This window comes from Brachionichthys hirsutus, chromosome 1 (genome assembly GCF_040956055.1).
Source record: "Brachionichthys hirsutus isolate HB-005 chromosome 1, CSIRO-AGI_Bhir_v1, whole genome shotgun sequence".
NCBI classification, from domain to species: Eukaryota; Metazoa; Chordata; class Actinopteri; order Lophiiformes; family Brachionichthyidae; genus Brachionichthys; species Brachionichthys hirsutus.
The window spans coordinates 4,702,223-4,723,216 of NC_090897.1; the positions used below are offsets into that span (position 1 = coordinate 4,702,223).

Sequence of the window (20,994 nt, forward strand, 5' to 3'; positions counted from 1 at the left end):
TACAAACTGCTTCATGACACAAGAATATAATTGAACCTCTTTTGTGCCGTTTGGAATTGTTGCATCAAAGCTTCAAATTGTCGCGCTCTAGTCTGTGCTTAGAATAGAAGCATCCTCACATCACGACACTCTCTCCTCTGTTCTTGTTTGCTCTGAAGCCCTTTTCATTGAAAGATATTCCATCTGCCAAATAATTCTGCTTTTAACTCATCCTTCCAAAGATGATTATCCCAAAATCTCTGAGTGTCTCTCTGCTTCTCCTCCGAGCTGTTTCAGCAGGCTCTGACTGCAGATCAGGGATCTCTGAATGGTTTTATAGATTTATTTTTTTACATGTACGTAAAATCCCAACATTTCTTCCTTATGAAAGGACCCATGAATAGAGCAGATGGGCCGAAGTGGTGCCTTTTACGCACGATGCTGCGTAGAGATATTAAAAGAAATATCCATTTTAGTAGAATCGTGCAGCTGAAATACTTTGCTGAACAACTCTAAAACAAAAACAAAACATCACAGTCCTGCTCTCATCTTCCTTTTATGTAACCGTGTAATCAATTACCGAAACTGGAGGGTGGCGGGCAGCTGATGTTTACTTGAGGGGGGGGGGGTCGCCTCAAAATTAATTCGGTATAACATGGAAACACCCGCCGGACCCGTGAACTGAAGGAGGGACGTTTGCTGTTGGACGTCGGGAGTTTCTAAACCATTAACTGAAAGGAATTAGGTCCAAGAGAAGAGAAGGACGGACGCGCCTGGTGTTCGCCGCCGTGCGTAAAGTTGACTTCCTTTTAATTTATTCCATTTAATTAATGACTCGAGTAAATATTAATTAACAGTTAATTAAAAAGGTGTTTGGCGGATCACGCTCATACGACAATCCGCAGATAACGACGCCGACGATGGCTCGGCAGCCTTGAGCAGCTTCTTTGGACGAGGCGCTTTATTTATTTTTTTCCTCTTCCATTTTCCTTTTTTTATTTTATTTGACAGGACAGCCTCAAAACAAAAAGTCAGAAAAAGAAAAAGAATGAGCAACAGGTCCTTTCCCGCCCTCCTGCACCCGGACGCGGACATGTATTTTGATTTTATGGATTATAACGAAACGAACTTCACCGCTGAGGGGAACGGGGTGGGCTGCTTCCAGATCCACACCCCGCCGGAGCTCTTCCTCGCCCTCGGACTCATCAGTTTGGTCGAGAACGTCCTGGTGATTGTGGCCATCTGTAAGAACCGCGCACTGCACTCGCCCATGTACTCCTTCATCTGCTGCCTGGCCGTGTCCGACACGCTGGTCGGCCTCAGCAACGTGGTGGAGACCGTCTGCATGCTCCTCAACGACCACGCGTGGATGAACATCCCGCCCTACGCGCTGCGCCACCTGGATAACGTCGTGGACGCGTTGATCTGCAGCTCCGTGGTGTCGTCTCTTTCTTTTCTGTGCACCATCGCCGCGGATCGCTACATCACGGTGTTTTACGCGCTGCGCTACCGCAGCATCATGACGACGCGGCGCGCCGCCGCTATTATCGCCGCCGTGTGGCTGGGCAGCGTCGTCTCCAGCATCCTCTTCATCGTTTACCACACCGACGTGGCCGTCATCGTTTGCCTGGTGACGTTCTTCTGCGTCATCCTGGTGTCTAACGCCGCGCTGTACGTGCACATGTTCCTCACGGCGCACCTGCATTCCCGGCGCATCACGTCCTTCGACAAAAACAGGCGCCATTCTACGAACACGAAGGGAGCGATCACCCTCACCATCCTGCTCGGGGTGTTCACGCTGTGCTGGGGGCCATTCTTCCTCCACCTCATCCTCATCGTCGTCTGTCCCACCGAACGCTTCTGCAACTGCTACTTCAGAAACTTTAACGTTTTCCTCATTCTCATCATCTGCAACTCTCTCATCGATCCGCTCATCTACGCCTGCCGGAGCCCGGAGCTGCGTAAAACTCTGCTGGAGATGCTCCGGTGTTGTTGGCGGATCCGAATATGATGAAATGTTTCCCCCCCCCCCCAAAAAAAATAGAAAGCAACAATGTCGGCTACCTTTTCTTGGCGTGTCGGAAGCCGGAGGACGCAGCTGGGTCATTCCTGCATGGCTCTCGGTGACTTTTCAGTGCGTTCACATTTGTGGAGAAAAAGAATGAATTTGTCGTGTTTTTAACATTGTATCAGTTAAATGACATATTGAACATTCAGGTATTTGTATTGGTAGAGCTCGAGCACTGTATTAAGCACTTGTATTAAGAAATGAACTGTGAGAGTTTATATACATAACAGGGTGGAATATTTTTAAACTAAATTACCCATTGCTCTATGAAAGAGCAAATTTATCTATCTGGCTCTCCAGATTTAAACAGTACTTTAGTATATAGATCAAACATGTTTTGGATTTTTTTCAAATGTGGTTTACTTTCTACATAATTTAGACTAACAGGGTGCAAATTTAAGAGTAGGACATACAGATTAACAACATAAAACTGGCACAGATTATAGTATTTCCCTCCTAAAGAGAGATTACACTTCCTGAATGTTAGTTCATGGGAATTTTAGTTTTCTTTTGTTCAGAAGGCTAAAAAACACAAACTAACAGGGTGGAACGCAATTTCAGGGACATTCAATAAATTCAATAAAAATAATAAATGACATTAATATATCCAGTTATATATATTTATAATTAAAGAGCTTTAACTACACAATAATAAAGACATGTTTGTACTTATTTATAATAATATTGCAAATGTTTCTCATTGAAACTGTAAATTTGCTTTGGGGACATCATAAAATGGAATGTATGTGCCTAAAAAGGTCATTAAAATGACATTTTAAACATTTATTACATGCATTATTTTGTGTTAATGTTATAAAGAAGACCTTTCATGATAAACGTGCGATTTATTTTAAGTAAGATATTGAGAGTTATTTCCTGGGGTACGGAAAAGTCACCAATAGCGAGGAATGACTCATGTTTAAAGATTGTGCATGCTGGCTGCCGCACAAACTTGCAATTTAGGTGAACTAATCAGTCCAAATTGTCCCTCCATCCATGCATCATTCCATCCATCCAGACGAGATGACCTAAATCGTCTATATATGCATGTGATTGTCTCAAGGAGCCACTTGTATCGGGTGTAAACAAAAGTTTTGTTGTGTGTCGTCCAACTTTCAATGACAGAAATGAAGATTTCTTCTTCTCTTCTTAGTAATTTGCAATACAAATATGCAAACCTTGATATGTGTGTCCCCTAACAAGACAAAAGTCTTTGAATGAAAACAAACAAACAAACAAGAAACAATTTAAAAAAAAAATTAAACGTATGCTTTTTATCTTCAATATGTGTATGATTATTTTTTTTCATCCTTTAAAGAAAGAAAAAGTGCCAGAGGACATTTGTTCTCCAAAACAGAAGGGCTATTGATAAAGAACACTGCATGGATGTTTTTGAAACATTTTATGTTTAAACCCATGATCAAGTTTATCAACTGTGCTGCAAAAAAAACATAAATTAACTTTTCAAATGGAGCAAAACTAACACCGTATACTGTTATCAAAGCAGAAATTACAAACCTTTATTTTTAATAGTCCCATAAATTACTGGGTTCTAAAAAATATAGATAAAATAAATGTGAGAAAATCATTTTTGGTGTAAATTACAATAAAGTGGGACTGAGTTGCTTGGCAGAGATCTGCGCTCTCCGAGTGCGCTTCTTGTTTTGTTATACTGTACAGTATAAATAAAGTTTTTTGTTAAATAATAACAATGAGGAGATTTATTTTGAAATTTGTTACCGGATATCTACATTTAACCGTGGATGACTTGACGTCGTTCTCCCGTGATGTTGCAGAAGTCGGAGTGAGACGACACCGGGAGAAACCCCGTAATCACCACAAGCATCGACCGGAGAAAACGTTCCAATCGCTGGATCGTTGATATCGAACGAGGCGGAAACGGGGTAAGCTAGCGGGCATACCGACCTAGCGCAAACGGGATTGGCTGTTTTTGCAGCTAGCAGGCTAGCAGTAGCTGGACGGGCCCTTTCGTGTTGCTACCAGCTCTGTAATTATATATTGCATGTCGGAGTCATAGTCAAAGCGTGACTCTTGAAACTAGTCGTGCTGGTAATTAATAGTAGTTTTGCTTGGCGGCTTTGTGTGGAAGACTGTAAACAGCGTCTCTGATTGGGTGTGATTGATGACGTAAGGCCTCCAGCTCGTTTTCTTTCATGCTAAAACCTGTGATAACAGTTAAATAAACATTGATGTATGTCTTTATTTGCAGAGTTGCATCCTGACGCTGACATTTACAAGATTACGTTTCTCATTTTAACTCCCTGCAAACACAAATATACATTTTGTATTTGCATGCAGCTCATATTTACTCACACAAAGCAGAGGCTGAGGAATTCTCTTGTGTTGATGTTGCCGGTTTCTCTCTTGTCTCCATCAGATGTAGCCATTGAAATGGCGTACGATGAAAGACTCGCACTCTTTCGCCAAACCCGCCTCAATCCTTTTGATCGTGGAGAGGATGACGATGGCCCACGGGGAGGGAAGATGCCCCCGCAGCAAGGTGACGTTCGCTGAAGGCGCTTTTCACCGCCACGTAATGACGCAGCCTTTGAAAGTCCCTTAAATTAATATGTTCGATTGACTTTCTTAATTATTACTAACTCGGAGGTGAATGTGGAGACAGATGGGCGTAATTCATTGGACGGTTTCGGTGACTGTCACCTGCTTCAACCGGGTGGTGCTTTGACTGAAGCTGGATTTTGACGCAGAACTTTGGGGCTGGTTAGAACATAGTCCCAACAGTCTCTTGTTTTCAGAGAAACATAAACATTTGCGGTGTCACCGCGCCAAATAAGCTTCAAAATCGAATCGCCTGTCCCTCCCAGGGCCCCACTCTTTCGCAGAATTTAATTGAAATCCCTTCAAATATCTTTTGAAGTTTCCTGCTTGCATCAACGAACAGCAGCGATTGGATAACCGCCTCCAACTCTCTTTAGCGTCGGAAATGAAGGGAGAATGAAATCTCGGAAGTCAAGCTAGCAAACATTACTCAGAAGCTTGTATAATGCTCCCGAACTAAGAAAGATCGATTTCACGTTGAGAAGATAAAATTAGGATCATCATGAGTTTCTAGTTTCGGATTTGTTTGAAACTTTGACTTTTGCTTCGGAGCGTGTCGAGACAATTTTATCAAGATGCTCTTACTCTGAAAATAGATTTGATCTTTGATCAGTCTCTCTCCTCCGTGTTTGGGAGGACAAAATGCGTATTTCACTGATCTCAAAGCACAAGGCTGCTGCAGTGGGAGGCGTTTCCTGACCTCGTGGTTTCTGCTTCTCTGAAAGGCACTTACTGGTGCGTGTGAGAAATCCAGCTAGTTTGCTATGTGTGTAGCTCATATTGCTGTGACTCTCACTGCCTGGGGGGGGGGGGGGTATTCAATGAAAGTGATCTGAGCTAATTTTTAGCCAGAACTGAAGGCTTTTCTAGTAACTCTAACCTTTTAGAAAAGGAAGTTGAAAACTTACTGAACCAGATTAAATGAACGGCTTCGCTTCATTCCATTTACTTCCTGTATTTTGGCGTCTAGGGTTTAAAGACTGCAGCAGTTTTGAGAGACGTGCTTTGAGCTGATCTGATTCCTCTGCTCTTATTTTTTGTTTGTTTTGTTTTATTGTCTTCTCTGTCCGCCTTTCAGAATCTGAATTCACTCAACTTGTTTGGTTCTGATGTGTATCCTAAGCAGGTAGCAAATGTGTCCGTCGTTCTCTGTGGATTTCTGAGGCAGATTATGAATCAAAGTTGTTCTTGTCAATTTTGAAGTTCCTCGGTTCAGATTTTGTGTGTATTTTCAAAACCATCAAAGCGTCAGTCTTCATCCTAGAACATAGAAATACATTTCTTATCATCAGAACTTTGTGTATTTTCTAGATGGGTAGCCAAACGTAATTTAAGCCAATAGTTCCACATTCAGTTTGTGAAGTGTTAACCGAATGTTAGCGCTGTGATTTATTTGAATTGATTGTAAAAAAAAAAATGTTGGTGCAAAAATACTCAGTAGTACATCAAATATCTGCAGCGTATTTAACGGAGCGGTAGGTCCGTCTGTCTCATCGGCGCTTTGCTGCACGTGATCAGAACTTACTTTCTCCTGTTGCACATTCTGAGCTTCTGTCTTTCCTCCGTTTCAAGTCTTCTTTTTATTTTTATTTTCTTAGAAGAAAGATCTGAACTCTTCTCTGGGACCAGGACTCACGACTCAGACCGGGCCATGGACCTCGGTTTAGCCGAGGACCACTTCTCCAGGCCTATGGTGAGAGAAGCTTTGATTTGTCAACTCAAAACGGACAGTTCTTTGCATAGTTATTCCCAGATCATTTCCTGTACGTTGTTGTCTCATTTACCTTTTACAGGGCTTGCTTGTGGCGTCGGACATCGAACAGCTGAAACTGGCCATAGAGGAGTGTAAAAAGCTGATCTTGGAGCTGCCAGAACATTCGGAGCGCCAGAAGGACACGGTGGTGAAACTTATCCACCTTCGCCTCAAACTTCAGGAACTCAAGGTTGATCATTAAAGCTGTCTCCGTTTAAACGATCACGGTGCCATTAGCCTGTCGCCTTTATTGATCAAATGACGCAAAGTACATGATTATTTACAGTCTTCTGTCTCGCAGGACAATCTCAATAGTAAAATGTCAACAGAAGGATTATTAAAATACCTTTCAAATAAATCGGTGCAGGTTGGCGACTTTGTTTTTGCACTTCTGTCCCCTTTTTAAAGGACCCTGAGGAAGACGAGCCGAATCTGAGGATCGTACTGGAGCACCGCTTCTCCAAGGAGAAGAGCAAAAGTGTTAAACAGACCTGTGACAAGTGCAGCACCATCATCTGGGGCCTCATCCAGACTTGGTATACCTGCACAGGTACATACATATTCAGTGTATCTGTCACGTAGTTTGTTCAAAAGTTAAACGCCTGTACAGGACCAGACAGTTTCCTTTGTATCCTGCACATTCTGATAAATGTGCTGCACAAACCTCCACATCCGTTTCTTTTGTTTGTTTGTTTGTTTGAAGCAGCTACCCTGCCTTCTTTCAGGTTGCTATTATCGTTGCCATAGTAAGTGTATGAACACGATCACCAAGCCCTGTGTCAGGTCGAAGGTCAGCCACCAGTCTGAGTACGAGCTCAGCATCTGCCCCGAGATCGGACTGGACCGGCAAGACTACCGTTGCGCAGAGTGTCGCACGCCTGTTTCCCTGAGTGAGTTCAAATTCACGGTGCTGGACTGTGATTCATTCATTCACATGAAGAAACGGGAGAAAGGGATTCGGAAGATTCGTGTCTCCCGTGTCTTTAGTGACTGGAGACATGGCGGACCCTTCAAATGGAGTGTTTGCAGATTCTCCAAAGTGAATAAAGTTACCAAATTAACATCCGCAAAGTGCTGACGAGATATTAATACATTCATAGAAAATATGAACGCGTGTAGAATTTGACCTATCTGTATAGCATATGTGATCTAAACTAAATGCCATGTATATAATGAGAGTTTTATTTGGCTGCGCCGTGCCCTTTTCTTGCAAGGGGGGGTGCCGACTGAAGCCAGACAGTGCGACTACACCGGCCAATATTACTGCAGCACCTGCCACTGGAATGACGCTGCTATCGTCCCGGCTCGGGTCATCCACAACTGGGAGTTTGAGCCACGCAAGGTGCTTACGTGCCCTAAAATGTTGGCCCTGTATGCCCCTCTCAAGCAGCACGCGGTGCCGACTTAAACCCCGCGAGAAGATTTCAGTCATTCGATGAAACGGCTTTCCTATTATTTTCCCACTGTGCCTTCCGGAAGCGTAAAATAAACCAAAAGCCAGCATTCCATCCGTTGTAATTGTTAAGATCAGTTAACTTGTTATAAATCGTGCTTCAGAGATTAGCAGAAATGCCATTGGCTGGCAGTAGGGGAGGGTTTTTTTTTTTTCTCAAGGGAAGTTAGTTTTATGTTGTTTTAACATTAGTATTATTAAATTTAGCCAGCATCTGACCTCCTTTCACATGCAACCGAGATAAAACAAAGATTGCGATTCTTTGTCATGTGATGCGCGTTGAGGTTTTCAGGCCATCCAGGCACCGACGCTGATTTGACTCGCGTGACTGTTGGGTTTGTAAACTGTGTGACTGTGCGTTCATTTTGGCGCCTTCATCCAGAGAGTGTGTGTTTTGGACAGCATGTCTCTCTTTTCAGGTTTGTCGCTCTTCGTTGCGCTACCTGGCTCTGATGATGTCGCGGCCCGTGCTGAAGCTGAAAGAAATCAATCCGCTGCTGTTCAACTTCGTGGAGGAACTGGTTGAGATCAGGGTTTGTAGATGAGTCTTTAAATACGTGAGTTTGTCGCAGGGCCACGCATGGATAGATGCACACGCTCACACCTACTGACCATTTAGTGGGACCAATTCACCTAAGTTTGGCGTCTTTGGAGGTGGGAGGAAGCCGGAGAGCTGCTGCTGTGTACCGGGCTCCCTGGTGGATAGATGGAGAGTTGTTCTTCATGCAGATTCTGATGTGTGTGTTTTATAACAATGATCTCATCTTCTATAATGCAGGCTTTATTTGGTGTGTTGTAATCACAGGCACTGAGAAGGGCAACCTGCGTTAAGTGAATGTTAACGCAGGTTAACATTAACATTATTATTGCTTTTGATTACAGAAACTCCGTCAAGACATTCTGCTGATGAAACCCTATTTTATTACTTGTAAGGAGGCCATGGAGGCGCGCCTGTTATTACAGGTAATCTCACTACATGACGCAGTTGGATCATGTCGCACCAGAATATGCATCGTATGACTTTATGTGACCTGGGATATGTATGTTACAACAGCGCCACCGCGTGGTGAAAGCTGAGTGTTTGGTTTACAGGTTCCTTCTATTAAATTGAGACTGTATTTTTTAGTATACACAAATACTATACTAATATACACGAATCGGGGACTCCTGCTTCATATTTAGTATCAGCTCAAAGGCTATTTATGGTCTTACCAAACTTTTTTCCCATAAAATAAAATAAACTTTGTTTATTTTCGCTCTGCTCGATTGAGTCCGATGTTACGCAGCCTTGTTTTCTTGCACATTTGCCCCCCCCCAGCTTCACGACCGGCAGCATTTCGTGGAGAACGATGACATGTATTCACTCCAGGATCTGATTGACATCTCCAGCGGTCGACTCAGCTGCTCGCTCGCTGAGATCCACGCCACATTTGCTAAGCACATTAAACTAGACTGTGAGGTGAGCTCATACGCGGCACGGATAGATCATCAGCTGCTGTTGGTTGATATCTCTGGTCACAATTGTAACGCTTGTGTAAAACATACAGCCTCCCTGAAACCCTGACCTTCCGTCCCGGTGTGTTTGTGTCTTGTATGTGCAGCGCTGCCAGGCCAAAGGATTTGTGTGCGAGCTTTGTAAGGAAGGAGACATCCTGTTCCCTTTTGACAGTCACACCTCAGTCTGCCACGAGTGTTCTGCTGTCTTCCACAGGTTAGTCGGTGTGCTTGGGTACTTAGTCTCGGGTGAGAGTGACTGGTAGGACTGGTCTGGTCTTTCTTTTACTTTCTATTTGTCTCTAAAATAAAAGATATGATGGTGAAAGAGGAAGAGAAAATGGGCCGCTTCATGTTTCTGTGAGCTATAATGTAAATTAATGTCACTTATCCGTCTGCCCTCTGTTTACGTGGAAGCTTGGACCCACTGCCGACCTCTTTATTGGCAGTGGGTCCTCGACCCGACATGAATCCACCAGCCTTGATGCAACTCCTGATGTCTTATCGGAGCTCGCACTAAATGTCTGTTTCAATAGCTGGATTACACTTGTGTCCCGTAGAATTTAAACCGCTACATGTATTACTTTAAAAAAAAGTTGTTTTTGGTTATGTGTCTCTTTAGAGATTGTTACTATGACAACTCCACGACTTGTCCTCGATGTGCCCGAATGACTGAGCGCAAGCAGGACGACGACGACGACGACGTGAAGGATGCCTGATATTAGTCATGTTGCACTTTGCCACATTTTCCATTCTACTTGATCAAAAAAAAGAAGGTCTGATGGAAGACTAAATGTTTCATTATTGTCTTTGTGCTCTTCTGTGCATATGATTGTATTGCAGCGTCTTTATATTCCTGTGCTGTTTTAAGCAGGGTGCTTAGAAAGCAGACTGGAAATGAATATATATATTTTTTTTATCTGACTTTTTAATCCATCCTGAATTTGATGTACTGAACACTGTTTGTGTGAGTGCTTAGTGTCTGTGTGTGTCTTGTATAAATGTATAAAATAAATGCTCTATACAGAGAAACGCCACCTAATCAGCAGGCGATTATGCATGCAAGAGTTTAGATCAATTTACCGGCCTCCACCGCGTTAACCAGTGCTGCCTACTCTGTCCATGAATGCTGAACAAAACGAGTTTTTTCACACCTCAAAAATAAACATTTCATCAGGCACAAATTTCCCTTTTAACTTCCTTATTATTATAAGAAATTAAAGCCCTAATCCTGATAGAAAGGTGAATATCTTTTCAGCCCACGATGTAAAGGCGAACTTATTAATGATGGCCTTTTTTACTTTGTTGATTAGCCACTCTGTAGACGGCAGAAGTACATTTTCTAAGAACGATGAACAATAAAAGAGCATCTGGACTATAGTGTTAAATGTTTGTTTTTTTAATTATAATTTGTTCCAAACTGAACTCCTTGTAAACAGTCTGATCAATGTTTAATCCAGCTCCAGTGTGTTGTGAACATTTGTGAACCTAAGATTGTCAGGTTGCATACAGCTGTTATCCAAACATATTCGTGCACTCGGCATCATGCGAATGATTTCAGTCTTGAGTACATTTTGTCTGCAGCCGACAAATATGAAAAGTAATACCTTTTGCTAATGTGTAAATGTTGACCTTAATTATTTGTTTTAAAATAATTAGTTTTGACTGTGCTATCTTTCAGCATGATGTACATGAACTACTGGACAAATGTTAAGTACAAGCAATGTAAAAATGTCAGACGAGCATGAATAAAGTAAAGAAATGCATTCAATCAGAAGTGTTGTGTTTAATTAAATCCTATTTGGATATGGAGCAGAAATTCTATTTCAGTGTCAATCATGGGACTGAAGCTTGACCTCTTGGACATTCTTATCTTTTACTTACTGTCTTGTTCCATTCCCATACAAATCGGCTTCACGCCTGTTAGATTTGCTTCTGTTCTTTTTGTGTACCAATGTTCACTTGTGTGATTGTGTGACGTTCTGTGCGGTTTAAACGGTTGATCTTTCCCTGTCCGATACGATCTAATGCGCCTTATGACAGCAGGCAGGGCAGTTTTCTCTTTGCCAAACAACACCGGTTCAGAATGTGAGCGCTGGCTTTGTTCAAAAAGAAGGGTTAGGGTCAACTGGAGGCCATTGTGTGTGTGGGGGGGGGGGATCAGTTCTCATGTTGACTCCTTTTGCCGGTCTGATGATGCCTGCTAACAGTTACTGTTTTTGACCAACATGCATCCCTGATCCTCTTCAAAGCAGATATGTTTAAAATGTGTGCTCATTATTACACATGGCATAACGAGTGAATAACACAGTAATAAACCAATCGTTTTCAAGACTTCTTTATTCTTCTATCGTTCCGGTGTCACTTCTCATCCATTGTGTCACAGCATTCAGTACTATTGGCACTCCTGGTAGAGACAAGCGACACATGAGATAAATAATCAAGTAATTAACTAGAATCTTTAAGTAAATGCATCTTCTAAAAGACGTTTAAAAAAAATGTGTTGGCACTTTGATGATGTATTTTTTGGCATTCATGCAAAGCCACTGGAATACGATGCAATGCTCCTTTGATTTATATCGGCTTCAAGTACCCCCCCCCCCGCTTAGTTAATGCATCTCCTTAATTATCTCAGCAGCCACAATTTGAAAAGGATACATTTTGAAGAACAAAGTGTTAGATTATGCATGAGTGGATAACATAGCTCGCTACTTATCGCTATTTATCTTGAATGTCATCTGCACCAAATGCCAGTAATTCTAGTGGGCACGGAAAATCCAATCCAGTGAGAGAAGCACGTATTGTTTAATTAGGCAACTCCAACTGCAACATGTTTAAATAAAGGCGTGATTGATTGATAATAAAAGGGCATCGGCTTTCAATAAACACGTCACCGTAACGAGAAGGAGGAAAAACCCTGTCATGTTATCAAGCTGCTTGCATTGCGAAAATAGCCTCAGATTTAAATCTAAAAATCATTGTCCTGGTAATTCAGTGAGAATCCCAGTGAAGTGATTTCCTCCTCCTGAGAGACGGAACCATCATGTGCTGTCAACACAATTTAGAGATCGGTGTCACCGTCCGGGCTATTCTCTACCCTGAGAGGCTGTAAAGATGGAGGTCGATTATTATTCTACCAACGTTTATCCTGTCTGTCACACAGAAATGAAGCTTAAGAATCCCGTAAAACAAACACAATGATTTTTGTGTTCGTGTTGAAGAGAAACACAGTGTATGTCTTTCACTGCCATGGAATGCTGTATGGATGGACAGTGGCAGATGGGGGGGGGGGACTCTTGGTCCGTATTGGGTTGACTTTCTGGCTGTGTCTTTCTGCCACTCAGTTTTCTCTCTGGGATCTGGATGTTTCACGGCTGCGTCGGTCTCTCCAGCTTCGTTACAGGATCCGGGGTGTCCGAGTCACTGTGGTGCTTCCTCTCTCGGGGGGGCTCAGCTTTGCTGCAGCGTGTCCATGAGGGAGAGCGCATGTACCCTCCTCGGGGCAGCACGGGCTGGTAAGAACCTGCAGATCCAACAGACAACAACTTCTTACCAACAAGAAGGAGGCCGTTTTCAGCTCATTACTCCTTTTGTACTCTCTAAAATGAAAACTGACCTGCAAAGATGGGAAAGTTGACCGTTTGTTAACTGGAAGACTCAACACTTTTAAAATTAATATTTTGTGCCAAAACATTAGTAACTTGTACCTGAAATATTCGGTACCAATTCGGGGGTCGTTAGAGAGGCATTTTTCTTTATGGTATGAGGAAGGCATGAACATTTTTAAAAACCTGTACAAGGTTTGGTATTTTTGGAGTTTTACAGGTCAAGTCGATTCCTCCTCCCTCCTCCAGCTCTCACATCTTTATCAGAATTTTCAAATTTGATTCAGAGTTAAATTTCTCTTTTCAGCTTTTGCTGGGCTGCCAGAGAGACGAGCACAGTGAACGCCAGGCAATTGGATGTTCTAGAATCTACAATCTAGCATCTTTTTTTAAAAAAAAGCCATGTAAAGAAATTGTGCAGTTACACTTTGGCCCACATGGGGGAGATGTAGGGCCAAAGAGCAACATAGGGAATGACTGGTAGGGGTCTACATTAGGCCAATGTTGGTTCTCCTTCGTGAAGGTCAGATCTCCCCAAAGACGCATCCATATCTTCACACACATTACAGACAGAGACAAGAAGGAGGAGGTGGAAAAGATCCGAGAAGGTTAATGGCATCTTGACTGTTTTTAGTAAAAACGGCCCTCCTCTGTAGTGTGTGTGTGTGTGTGTGTGTGTGTGAGAGAGAGAGAGATCTTGTGTTGTCTGCATTTGAAAACTGGGGCGGGTTTTTGAATAATTGCTGTGTAGTAAACAAACTGTGAATGAACAATGAATGTATGTTGCTGATTTTCTGCATGGCTTCACTTCCACAAAGAAAAGAAAAGACAACAGAGTGCACTAAACAAACACGACTGCAGCGTCTGAATCATACGGTAGTATAGTTTCTAAGATTCTGATGGGTGGCTTCGAAGGCCTGCTTGTTTCCAGCAGGGAAAAGTGAATAATTCAGGAACTCCCATTTAGCTTGAACCCCCCCCTCTAACTCTCCCCCATGTCTCTTATAGACAGTCAGCAGCAGATTCCCGTAGAGCCTAATGCTCACAAAGCACAGAAGAACTATACATTTGACCAGATTTGCAATGCAAACGTCTCTGATTATTCAAATTCACACTCTTCTTCCTGCACAGAATATTAAAACGACTAATTTCACAATTTTTATGCTTTAAACATTTTTATTTTTTTTATCCTTTGCAGATGCTTGATTTTTTTTTTTTTTTGCATCTCCCTTGTTATCATACTCAGGGTGGAAATGGGCTAAATTCATTTTTGGCTAAAAGGATCTTCTAAGTGACCCAGAGGAGAATCTCTTCAGGGGTTTGTAGAGAGACAAAAACACAGAACTTAAAGAGAACACTGGGCTTCCATTTGTAAGGCTGCCCGAAACATGGATTTAACAAAATGCTAGCGGTGCTCTACAACAGTGGGAAGTGTTGTTGGGGGGAAATGCTTTCCATTGTTGAAGATTTTTCTTTAGTTAAATGTTTTTCTTCCTGGCATTTCCCCACACAATTATACCTGTTGAAGTGTAAACTGACAGTAAACGTCTCGACTCAAACATGTGTGAGACATCGTTTGAAGCGTGTCGGAGGTGCTTCTGGGCCTCGCATTGTATCCTCACCCTCTGGCTGAGAGGCCGGACTCCTTGGAGGAGGAGGGCAATGACTGTCCGCATGTGGGATGAGGCTCACACCTCATAAATAAAACATGGTAAAGATTCGGTGTTTCCTTTTACAGACGGATTGACCTTTACCCCTCTGCTGCTGTGACATACTGTACACCGGGCCTGGGCTCTCGCTTCTCATTGATATGCATGCAGTACTGCTGATTCATTCGGTTTGTATGTGACCACTGTGATGCAGAATCTAAATAAAATATCTCAATTATAATGAAGTGCAACTTAAGGACATGTATCCAAGGCACTGTGAAATGTGTTCTTTCGAGTCCCTGAAGGCTTGTTACGTTTGAAGTATGAATTAGTTTGAATTATGGTCCAGCAGGTTAATTTAAAAGGGCCCGGTCGGGCTGCAAAAATGTGAAAATCCCCAAGATGCAAAAATTCTTTTTTTTTTTTATTTCTTTTTTTTTTACATGCAAATATTCTGAGGAAAAGCCAGCAGGGTGGAGATTTAATTTGGGAAAAGCTTCCCTCAGCAATAAAATGTAACATTGACTGAGCTCCTTTAGGATCAGGGTAAAGGCATAAAAATAAATGATGTATGGTTTATTGGGCTAAAAGCTTGAACTTAATGCATGGATTAATGAAGATCATCGAATGATACAAAACTATTTTGTAAATCCATTCCTTTTGGATGATGAATAGTTCCTTCCCTCGCACTTTTCATTATTATCTTCTCTTATTACGAAGCGGTATGCATTTCATTGTTACGCCTCCCTTACCTGCTGGGGACTCGTTGTGGTTCTCCTCGTCGGAGTCGACAAAAACCTCGGCCAGCTCCTGGTCTGACATGTCAGTCAGCTCAGTCAGATCCAGGAGGTCAAAGTGCACCTCCAGAGAAGACACGCTGCTCAGCGGCTCTACAAGGCGGAGAGAAGAACGCAGGGGAGGAGTGAGTTGAGAGATTACATTTCATCACAGGAGAGCTCCTCCTTAGTTTGTGCAAATATGACATTGATTATAGATCAAGAGTTTTCTGGAGGCAAATATAATTTAGTATAATTTATTAACGCCTCCTATTCACCCTTCACCCATTACGTTTCCATCACTCTCTGCTTCTTGGCTGTTATTTTTCATGAACTCATTTTCATTTCCCCTCAGGGTGGAAGGTGCCTGCTCAGAGCTATCTGTCTTTATGACCCCCTTTTGTTCCAGTAAGTGAAGAAACTGGAGGAGGCAGGGAGAGCAGGGAGGATGGAAACTGTGGAGGAGGAGCTGAAGAGGAGCGAGAGAGTGATGGGAGAAGAAGGAGAGATGAAGTGGGGGTAAGGAGGTAGATCTAGAACAAAAAAGCAGGGAAGGAATGCAAGGAGTAGATGCATATGAAGAAGAAAGGAAGGTTTGATGTAAAACAGTCTCAAAGATTATTCCTACTCTGCTGGTTTTTTAATCACTTCTCCCCCATCTCTTTTTTCCCAGTCCCACACCCTTTACCCTTGAATAATTGATCGGCACTGTACGTTTGCTTCACCACACAGACACTCAGACTAGTGCCTTTAGCACACAACGCCTATCAAGGGAGCTCTCATGAGACTGACAATAGAGGATTCACCCTCAGACAAAAAGAAGCAAAGAATGATTCTTCTTTCGGCCAGCATACAGCGAGAAGGCCTGTATTTGGATTTTTAACCATTTCCTACTGTATTTCCCCTCCACCTGACTGACCACCTTATGTTCATGCCTTTGTAGTAAAAAAAAAAAAAAAATGAAATGAAGGTTCTCTCGACTCATTCAGGATGTCACAGTAAGAAGTAATAATTGTTTGCTACCCTCATTTCAACATGATAAAAAGGTTTTACTTTCATTTTCTCCCCTTTCTTCCCTACCAGTGAAAGGGAGTCGAGATGACTGATAAACCTTGTAGAGATAATATTTGTTGGTGATGCTAACACATATGCAGGTGCTGGTGAAGTTCATCATGATGTTTTGTTTGCTAATCAATACCTGGTAATTAAGTGGTGTTTTCTAACTTCTAAAGCTGCTGCTGCTGCGGATGGCCTTTTAAGGCGGGGCTGCAGTGCGGCTTCATGGAAAACACCTTAAAACACACACCACCATGTTTTCACTGGACTGGACCAACTGTGATGTTTCCTGTCTTTCCATTTGTTGCAGAAGCAGATATGAGTATACCTTTCAGGTGGCGTGGCTAGATAGTCACAATTATTAGCTGCTGGATGAGCCGCCTCTCTAAAACAAAAAAGTGATTGGGGCAGATAAATGTTGCCGTGTCGCCCCTGCAGCCCCGGCAGCCCCGGCAGCCCTGCTTGTGTCTGTGCCAGCTTGGAGCGAGGCACAGACAGGGCTGCTTCTGTATGGGGCTGATGCACAATGAGTCCTTTCATCCTGCTCTTTGGGAACGAGCGACCTCAGAATACCTAAACTAGGAAGTGATAATTCAGTGGTTTTAGAGCTCAGAGAGGATCAACTCTGACTTGGTTGAGGGTTTGCATGCTCCCAATTCATACATGTAAAAAAACGGACTATAACAGAAGAACTCCACTCCCTATTTAACATTCCGAATCATTCTTTCTGTCACGGATCGGGTGTCATCACCTCTTCATCACTCATGAATGTTCATCATCCTTTCACATGCATAGCTTCGCCCTCTCGTCTCTCAGGTACTCACGCCTCCTTTCAGAGATTTGCAACAGGCTGGCAGTGTGCCCCGGTGGGCCGTTGTCCTCTTCCTCCCCCCCAGAATTGTGCTGGAACAACCCCTTGGATAGATCGCCTGAACTGGAGGGCTTCAGCGGCTTCTGGATGTCTTTATTGGGCTCTGTCAACAGTAACACACACATTAAGAAACAGAGTGAAGAAATAATCAATGACGGATATACTTAACCTTCTGCAGATCTCAGGCCGTCTTCTAACAAATTAAAGCATCATTAAAATGTAGTAACATTTATAAAATGGTGTAAAGAGAGGAAACAATCACCTAAGAGATCTCGAGTACTGAAAGAAGTAAATGATATCGCTCTTATGAAAACAACTTCAGCAGACCAAAGACAGACGGGGCCATAGCCACTGCAGTCAAGGGCCAATCACACATCGCATTAACGTGAAGAACGCTTGTGGTGATTGGCTGCGAGCCAAACCGTAGCATCTTTCTAGATTGGAGTAGAAAAATGAAAGGTTGATCGATAGATTTGAGACGTTTTGATTCTGCTTGGATCTGTTGTAGGCTTAACCCTTTAAAGGTGGAACCGTGTAATAATTGGCAGAAAGATCATTTTTTTGGAAAATTGGGTTTTTATGGAAGATAATAATTAAATTAGAATATTTGTGCCTTAATTTGTAGAGTTTTTTGCTAAATCTGCAATTTTTCACATTGAAAATGCAGATGCATGTGTCTGATTGAATGCATCGGGTTTTTTGGGAAATCAATGATAAACTTATGACGTAGAAGTCTCAAATCCTGAAAGACGACGTGTATCAAATGTTGGCTTTAAAGTTTAAACATAAAATATCTTATCTCATCTTATGATTAGTTTGTCCCACAGAATACAAATCTACTCTTAGTGCTGTATCCTCTCTCTGCAACGTGTATAAATGTGTGCATGTATTGATTCCTTAATCTTTTACATTACTGTCATTATAATCTCTGTATAAATGCATCTGTCCTCTCAAACATTTATTCAAACGAGAAAGAAAAAAAAAAAGCACAAGTTCACACAAGCTGTTCACAAAGTCTCAAAATAGAGGACACTTAAAATAGCATCCCTTCAAATGCAGAAGTATGCACACGGCGTTCACCTGTTTGTCACAGCTGAAAACCCGGTGGAGCACGTTGAGAGGCCGGGCGTCGGATAAAGCTTAACTTAAACAATCTTAAAAAAAAATATACGACGAGCAAAGTCATTCTGATGCTATAAACATGCAAGAAGCATCCAAGTCAACAAAGTGAAAGAGAATATAGTAACAGAAAAGATTTTCATCTGTGGGTAAACAGCAGCATTTAGCCGTGGTGACGTCAGCGTGGGAGGACGGCCGGCTGCTGACGGGCCTCAGCAGATGGCTGCATGGTGCGGGTCCGTTCACAGACAGCGGGAATTCCTTATTTCACATGAAAATGGTGCCGCTGTCAGAAAATGATGGATTCTTATCTTGCCCCGAGAAGCCCAGCGATCGCCGCTCTGCTATTGACCGTTTTCCTCAGGAGCCAAAGGTGTTCCCTCTGCTGCTATCATGAAATGCTTGTTCGGTTATTTGTCAGCGGCTTTGTTTTTATTTATTTTCCATCTGCTTCAGCCCTGTAGAAATCCTGCCGCACTAAATCCTCCACCTCTCATCTACACACAATTCAGGCTTCGCTTCCCTCCCCAGAAGGTTTCACCATCGATCGGTCTTTGGAGTGAAACTGCTAGTAATACCAACGACTCTCCTGATGCCTGATTAAATAAACAATCTGTTTGTTTCTTTCACGCATGCAATGATCCTTAATAATGTCAATAATTGTGTAAGGACCTCCAAAAAGCTTCCCATTTAGAACTGAAGAGGCCTCCTGGATGAAACTTCGAGGATGTGACATTCTTGACTGATTTGAGACATCTAAGGAATATTCACGTTTGTTGTACGACACAGACACAAACATAGAGTGTATTCGTGTAAACTGAGCCTCCATGGATCACCTGTGCACATAAACCTGTTGTGCTGATTGTGCAGCATGTTTGTGTGTTGTTGTACGCCATACTGTATCCATATATCGAGGTTTACGGATGTTAAATCCGTGCGAGAGGAGACTTTCTAAGAAGAAGTCGTGGTATCATCCAGGACATGCTGACACAGATGGTCTGATCTAAGCTGCCCCCCCCCCCCCCTGCGGATCTGGCTGTGAGGAAACAGCCAGCGAAAGGCAACCCGATAGCAGAATAAGGAGTCTATTCAAGCAGCGAGCGGCCGACCTGTTTTCATTTGTCAACCGTGAATAGCTGCGAACCAGCTGACCCGAGACAGGTAGACAAGAGAAGAGCGAGAAGAAAGAGAGGAAGGAAGGAGGAGAGTGTTGAAATGAAAGTCGAACCAAATGCACGGTCGGCTCAATAAATCGCAGGCAAGGAAGAAGTAACATCCACACAGGCTTTTCATCAGGTCCTGTTGCCTGCTTCCAGCTTTGCAGTTCAGAAAGTACAAGTTTAAATATTTCAACACACTCCACCACAAGTATTTCAATAAATGACTGAATTATGTACAAATTGATTGAGATGTTTTTGGTGCGTCTTCTTGTTTTGCAGGGCCTGCTGAAGAGTCACCTACACCTGGCAGGTATTTCTTCAACATGCACTGATCATGCTGCGAGTGAGCATTTACTGCAGACAGTGTTTTAACCCAAAAGCAGCATTCCACAGGCTGAACGCACGCCGGTTTGGGGATTTAGATCGTGAACTATAAGACGCCCTCCTGCTGCTTTTACCTCACTTTATGAAGTGCGTATATTATCCTTGCACCGCGTCACAGCGTGATAAAACCGAGTGCTTTGATATGATGAATAGGTTTAGCATTGTGCGGTTCAATCCATCACACAGCGGGCTTCACTGTAGCCTTTACACAAAGGCTACATGTGTCCACTACTGTGCTGCAATTTTGTATTTTCACCAGCCTCACCTCCTCACTGTGGCTGACCCAGTGATCACTGCTGGCTGCAGAGACCCAGAGGGATGAAGTTTGAATGTAGAATGTAGTCTGGATCCAAATCCAGTGGTGAAACTGTCTAGTTCTCGACCAGACAATAACAAATACAGTAAACAACCATCCTCGTGTCCTGTACCATCGGCTTTGGGCACCAACAAAAGAAATAACGGATCATGGATCTTACCTGGGCTCCCTGCCCCTCCCTGTGACTCCATGCAAGCTCAGCCGGGGTGGGGGTGTCGCTGCTCACCACACCAGAGCTTCCTCTCTTTGATCCTTGTCCTCCCTTGATCAGGATACTCTAAGCCGCTGATGCCCGTTTCTCGTCTCCCACGGTCCACCTGTCCTGCTCTGCCCATCAGAGCCGTGCCGGTTGCTGCACCGCCTCACAGAGACATTCCACGGAGCGGAGGGAGGTGCGGGAACAGCGGCATCACTGCAAATATCTAAGCCACTTGTTTCATTTAACGCAGGGGATGGCTTAGTATGTAAAATAATACAGAGCGAGGGAGAGAGAGAGAGAGGGAGAGAGAGAGAGAGAGAGAGAGAGAGGGAGGAAGAGAGAGAGAGAGAGAGAGGGAGGGAGGGAAAGAGAGAGAGGTCCAGGCTGAAAAGGGGGGAGAGCTGGCGGTCTGCCCAGACTGATGGAGAGAGAGAGAGAGAGAGAGGTGTCGGTGCGGTTTTAGGCGTCTCTCTCTCTGCGTTCATGTGCATCAATGTGGTTAAACTGTAAATTGAGTTATTTACAATCCACG

At 43.1% G+C, this 20,994-nt stretch overlaps 3 protein-coding genes across 3 annotated transcripts; 2 read left to right on the plus strand and 1 right to left on the minus strand.

The window, feature by feature from the left end:
- The first annotated feature begins 1,027 nt into the window (after positions 1 to 1,027).
- Positions 1,028 to 1,990, plus strand: mc1r (melanocortin 1 receptor). Its single transcript, XM_068738579.1, has one exon. It carries the CDS (start codon positions 1,028 to 1,030, stop codon positions 1,988 to 1,990), a length of 963 nt encoding a protein of 320 aa, XP_068594680.1.
- Positions 1,991 to 3,814: 1,824 nt separating this feature from the next.
- Positions 3,815 to 11,098, plus strand: def8 (differentially expressed in FDCP 8 homolog). The gene is made up of 11 exons (XM_068757319.1): positions 3,815 to 3,951; positions 4,446 to 4,568; positions 6,226 to 6,320; positions 6,421 to 6,570; positions 6,789 to 6,930; positions 7,106 to 7,270; positions 7,595 to 7,722; positions 8,253 to 8,366; positions 9,152 to 9,292; positions 9,435 to 9,544; positions 9,950 to 11,098. Exons 2-11 carry the CDS (start codon positions 4,460 to 4,462, stop codon positions 10,044 to 10,046), a joined length of 1,251 nt encoding a protein of 416 aa, XP_068613420.1. The 5' UTR covers positions 3,815 to 3,951; positions 4,446 to 4,459; the 3' UTR covers positions 10,047 to 11,098.
- A 1,597-nt stretch (positions 11,099 to 12,695) lies between these two features.
- dbndd1 (dysbindin domain containing 1) lies at positions 12,696 to 20,454 on the minus strand. The gene is made up of 4 exons (XM_068742020.1): positions 20,424 to 20,454; positions 17,238 to 17,387; positions 15,334 to 15,471; positions 12,696 to 12,850 (listed from the first exon to the last, which is right to left on the minus strand). Exons 1-4 carry the CDS (start codon positions 20,452 to 20,454, stop codon positions 12,696 to 12,698), a joined length of 474 nt encoding a protein of 157 aa, XP_068598121.1.
- Between the last annotated feature and the right edge of the window lie 540 nt (positions 20,455 to 20,994).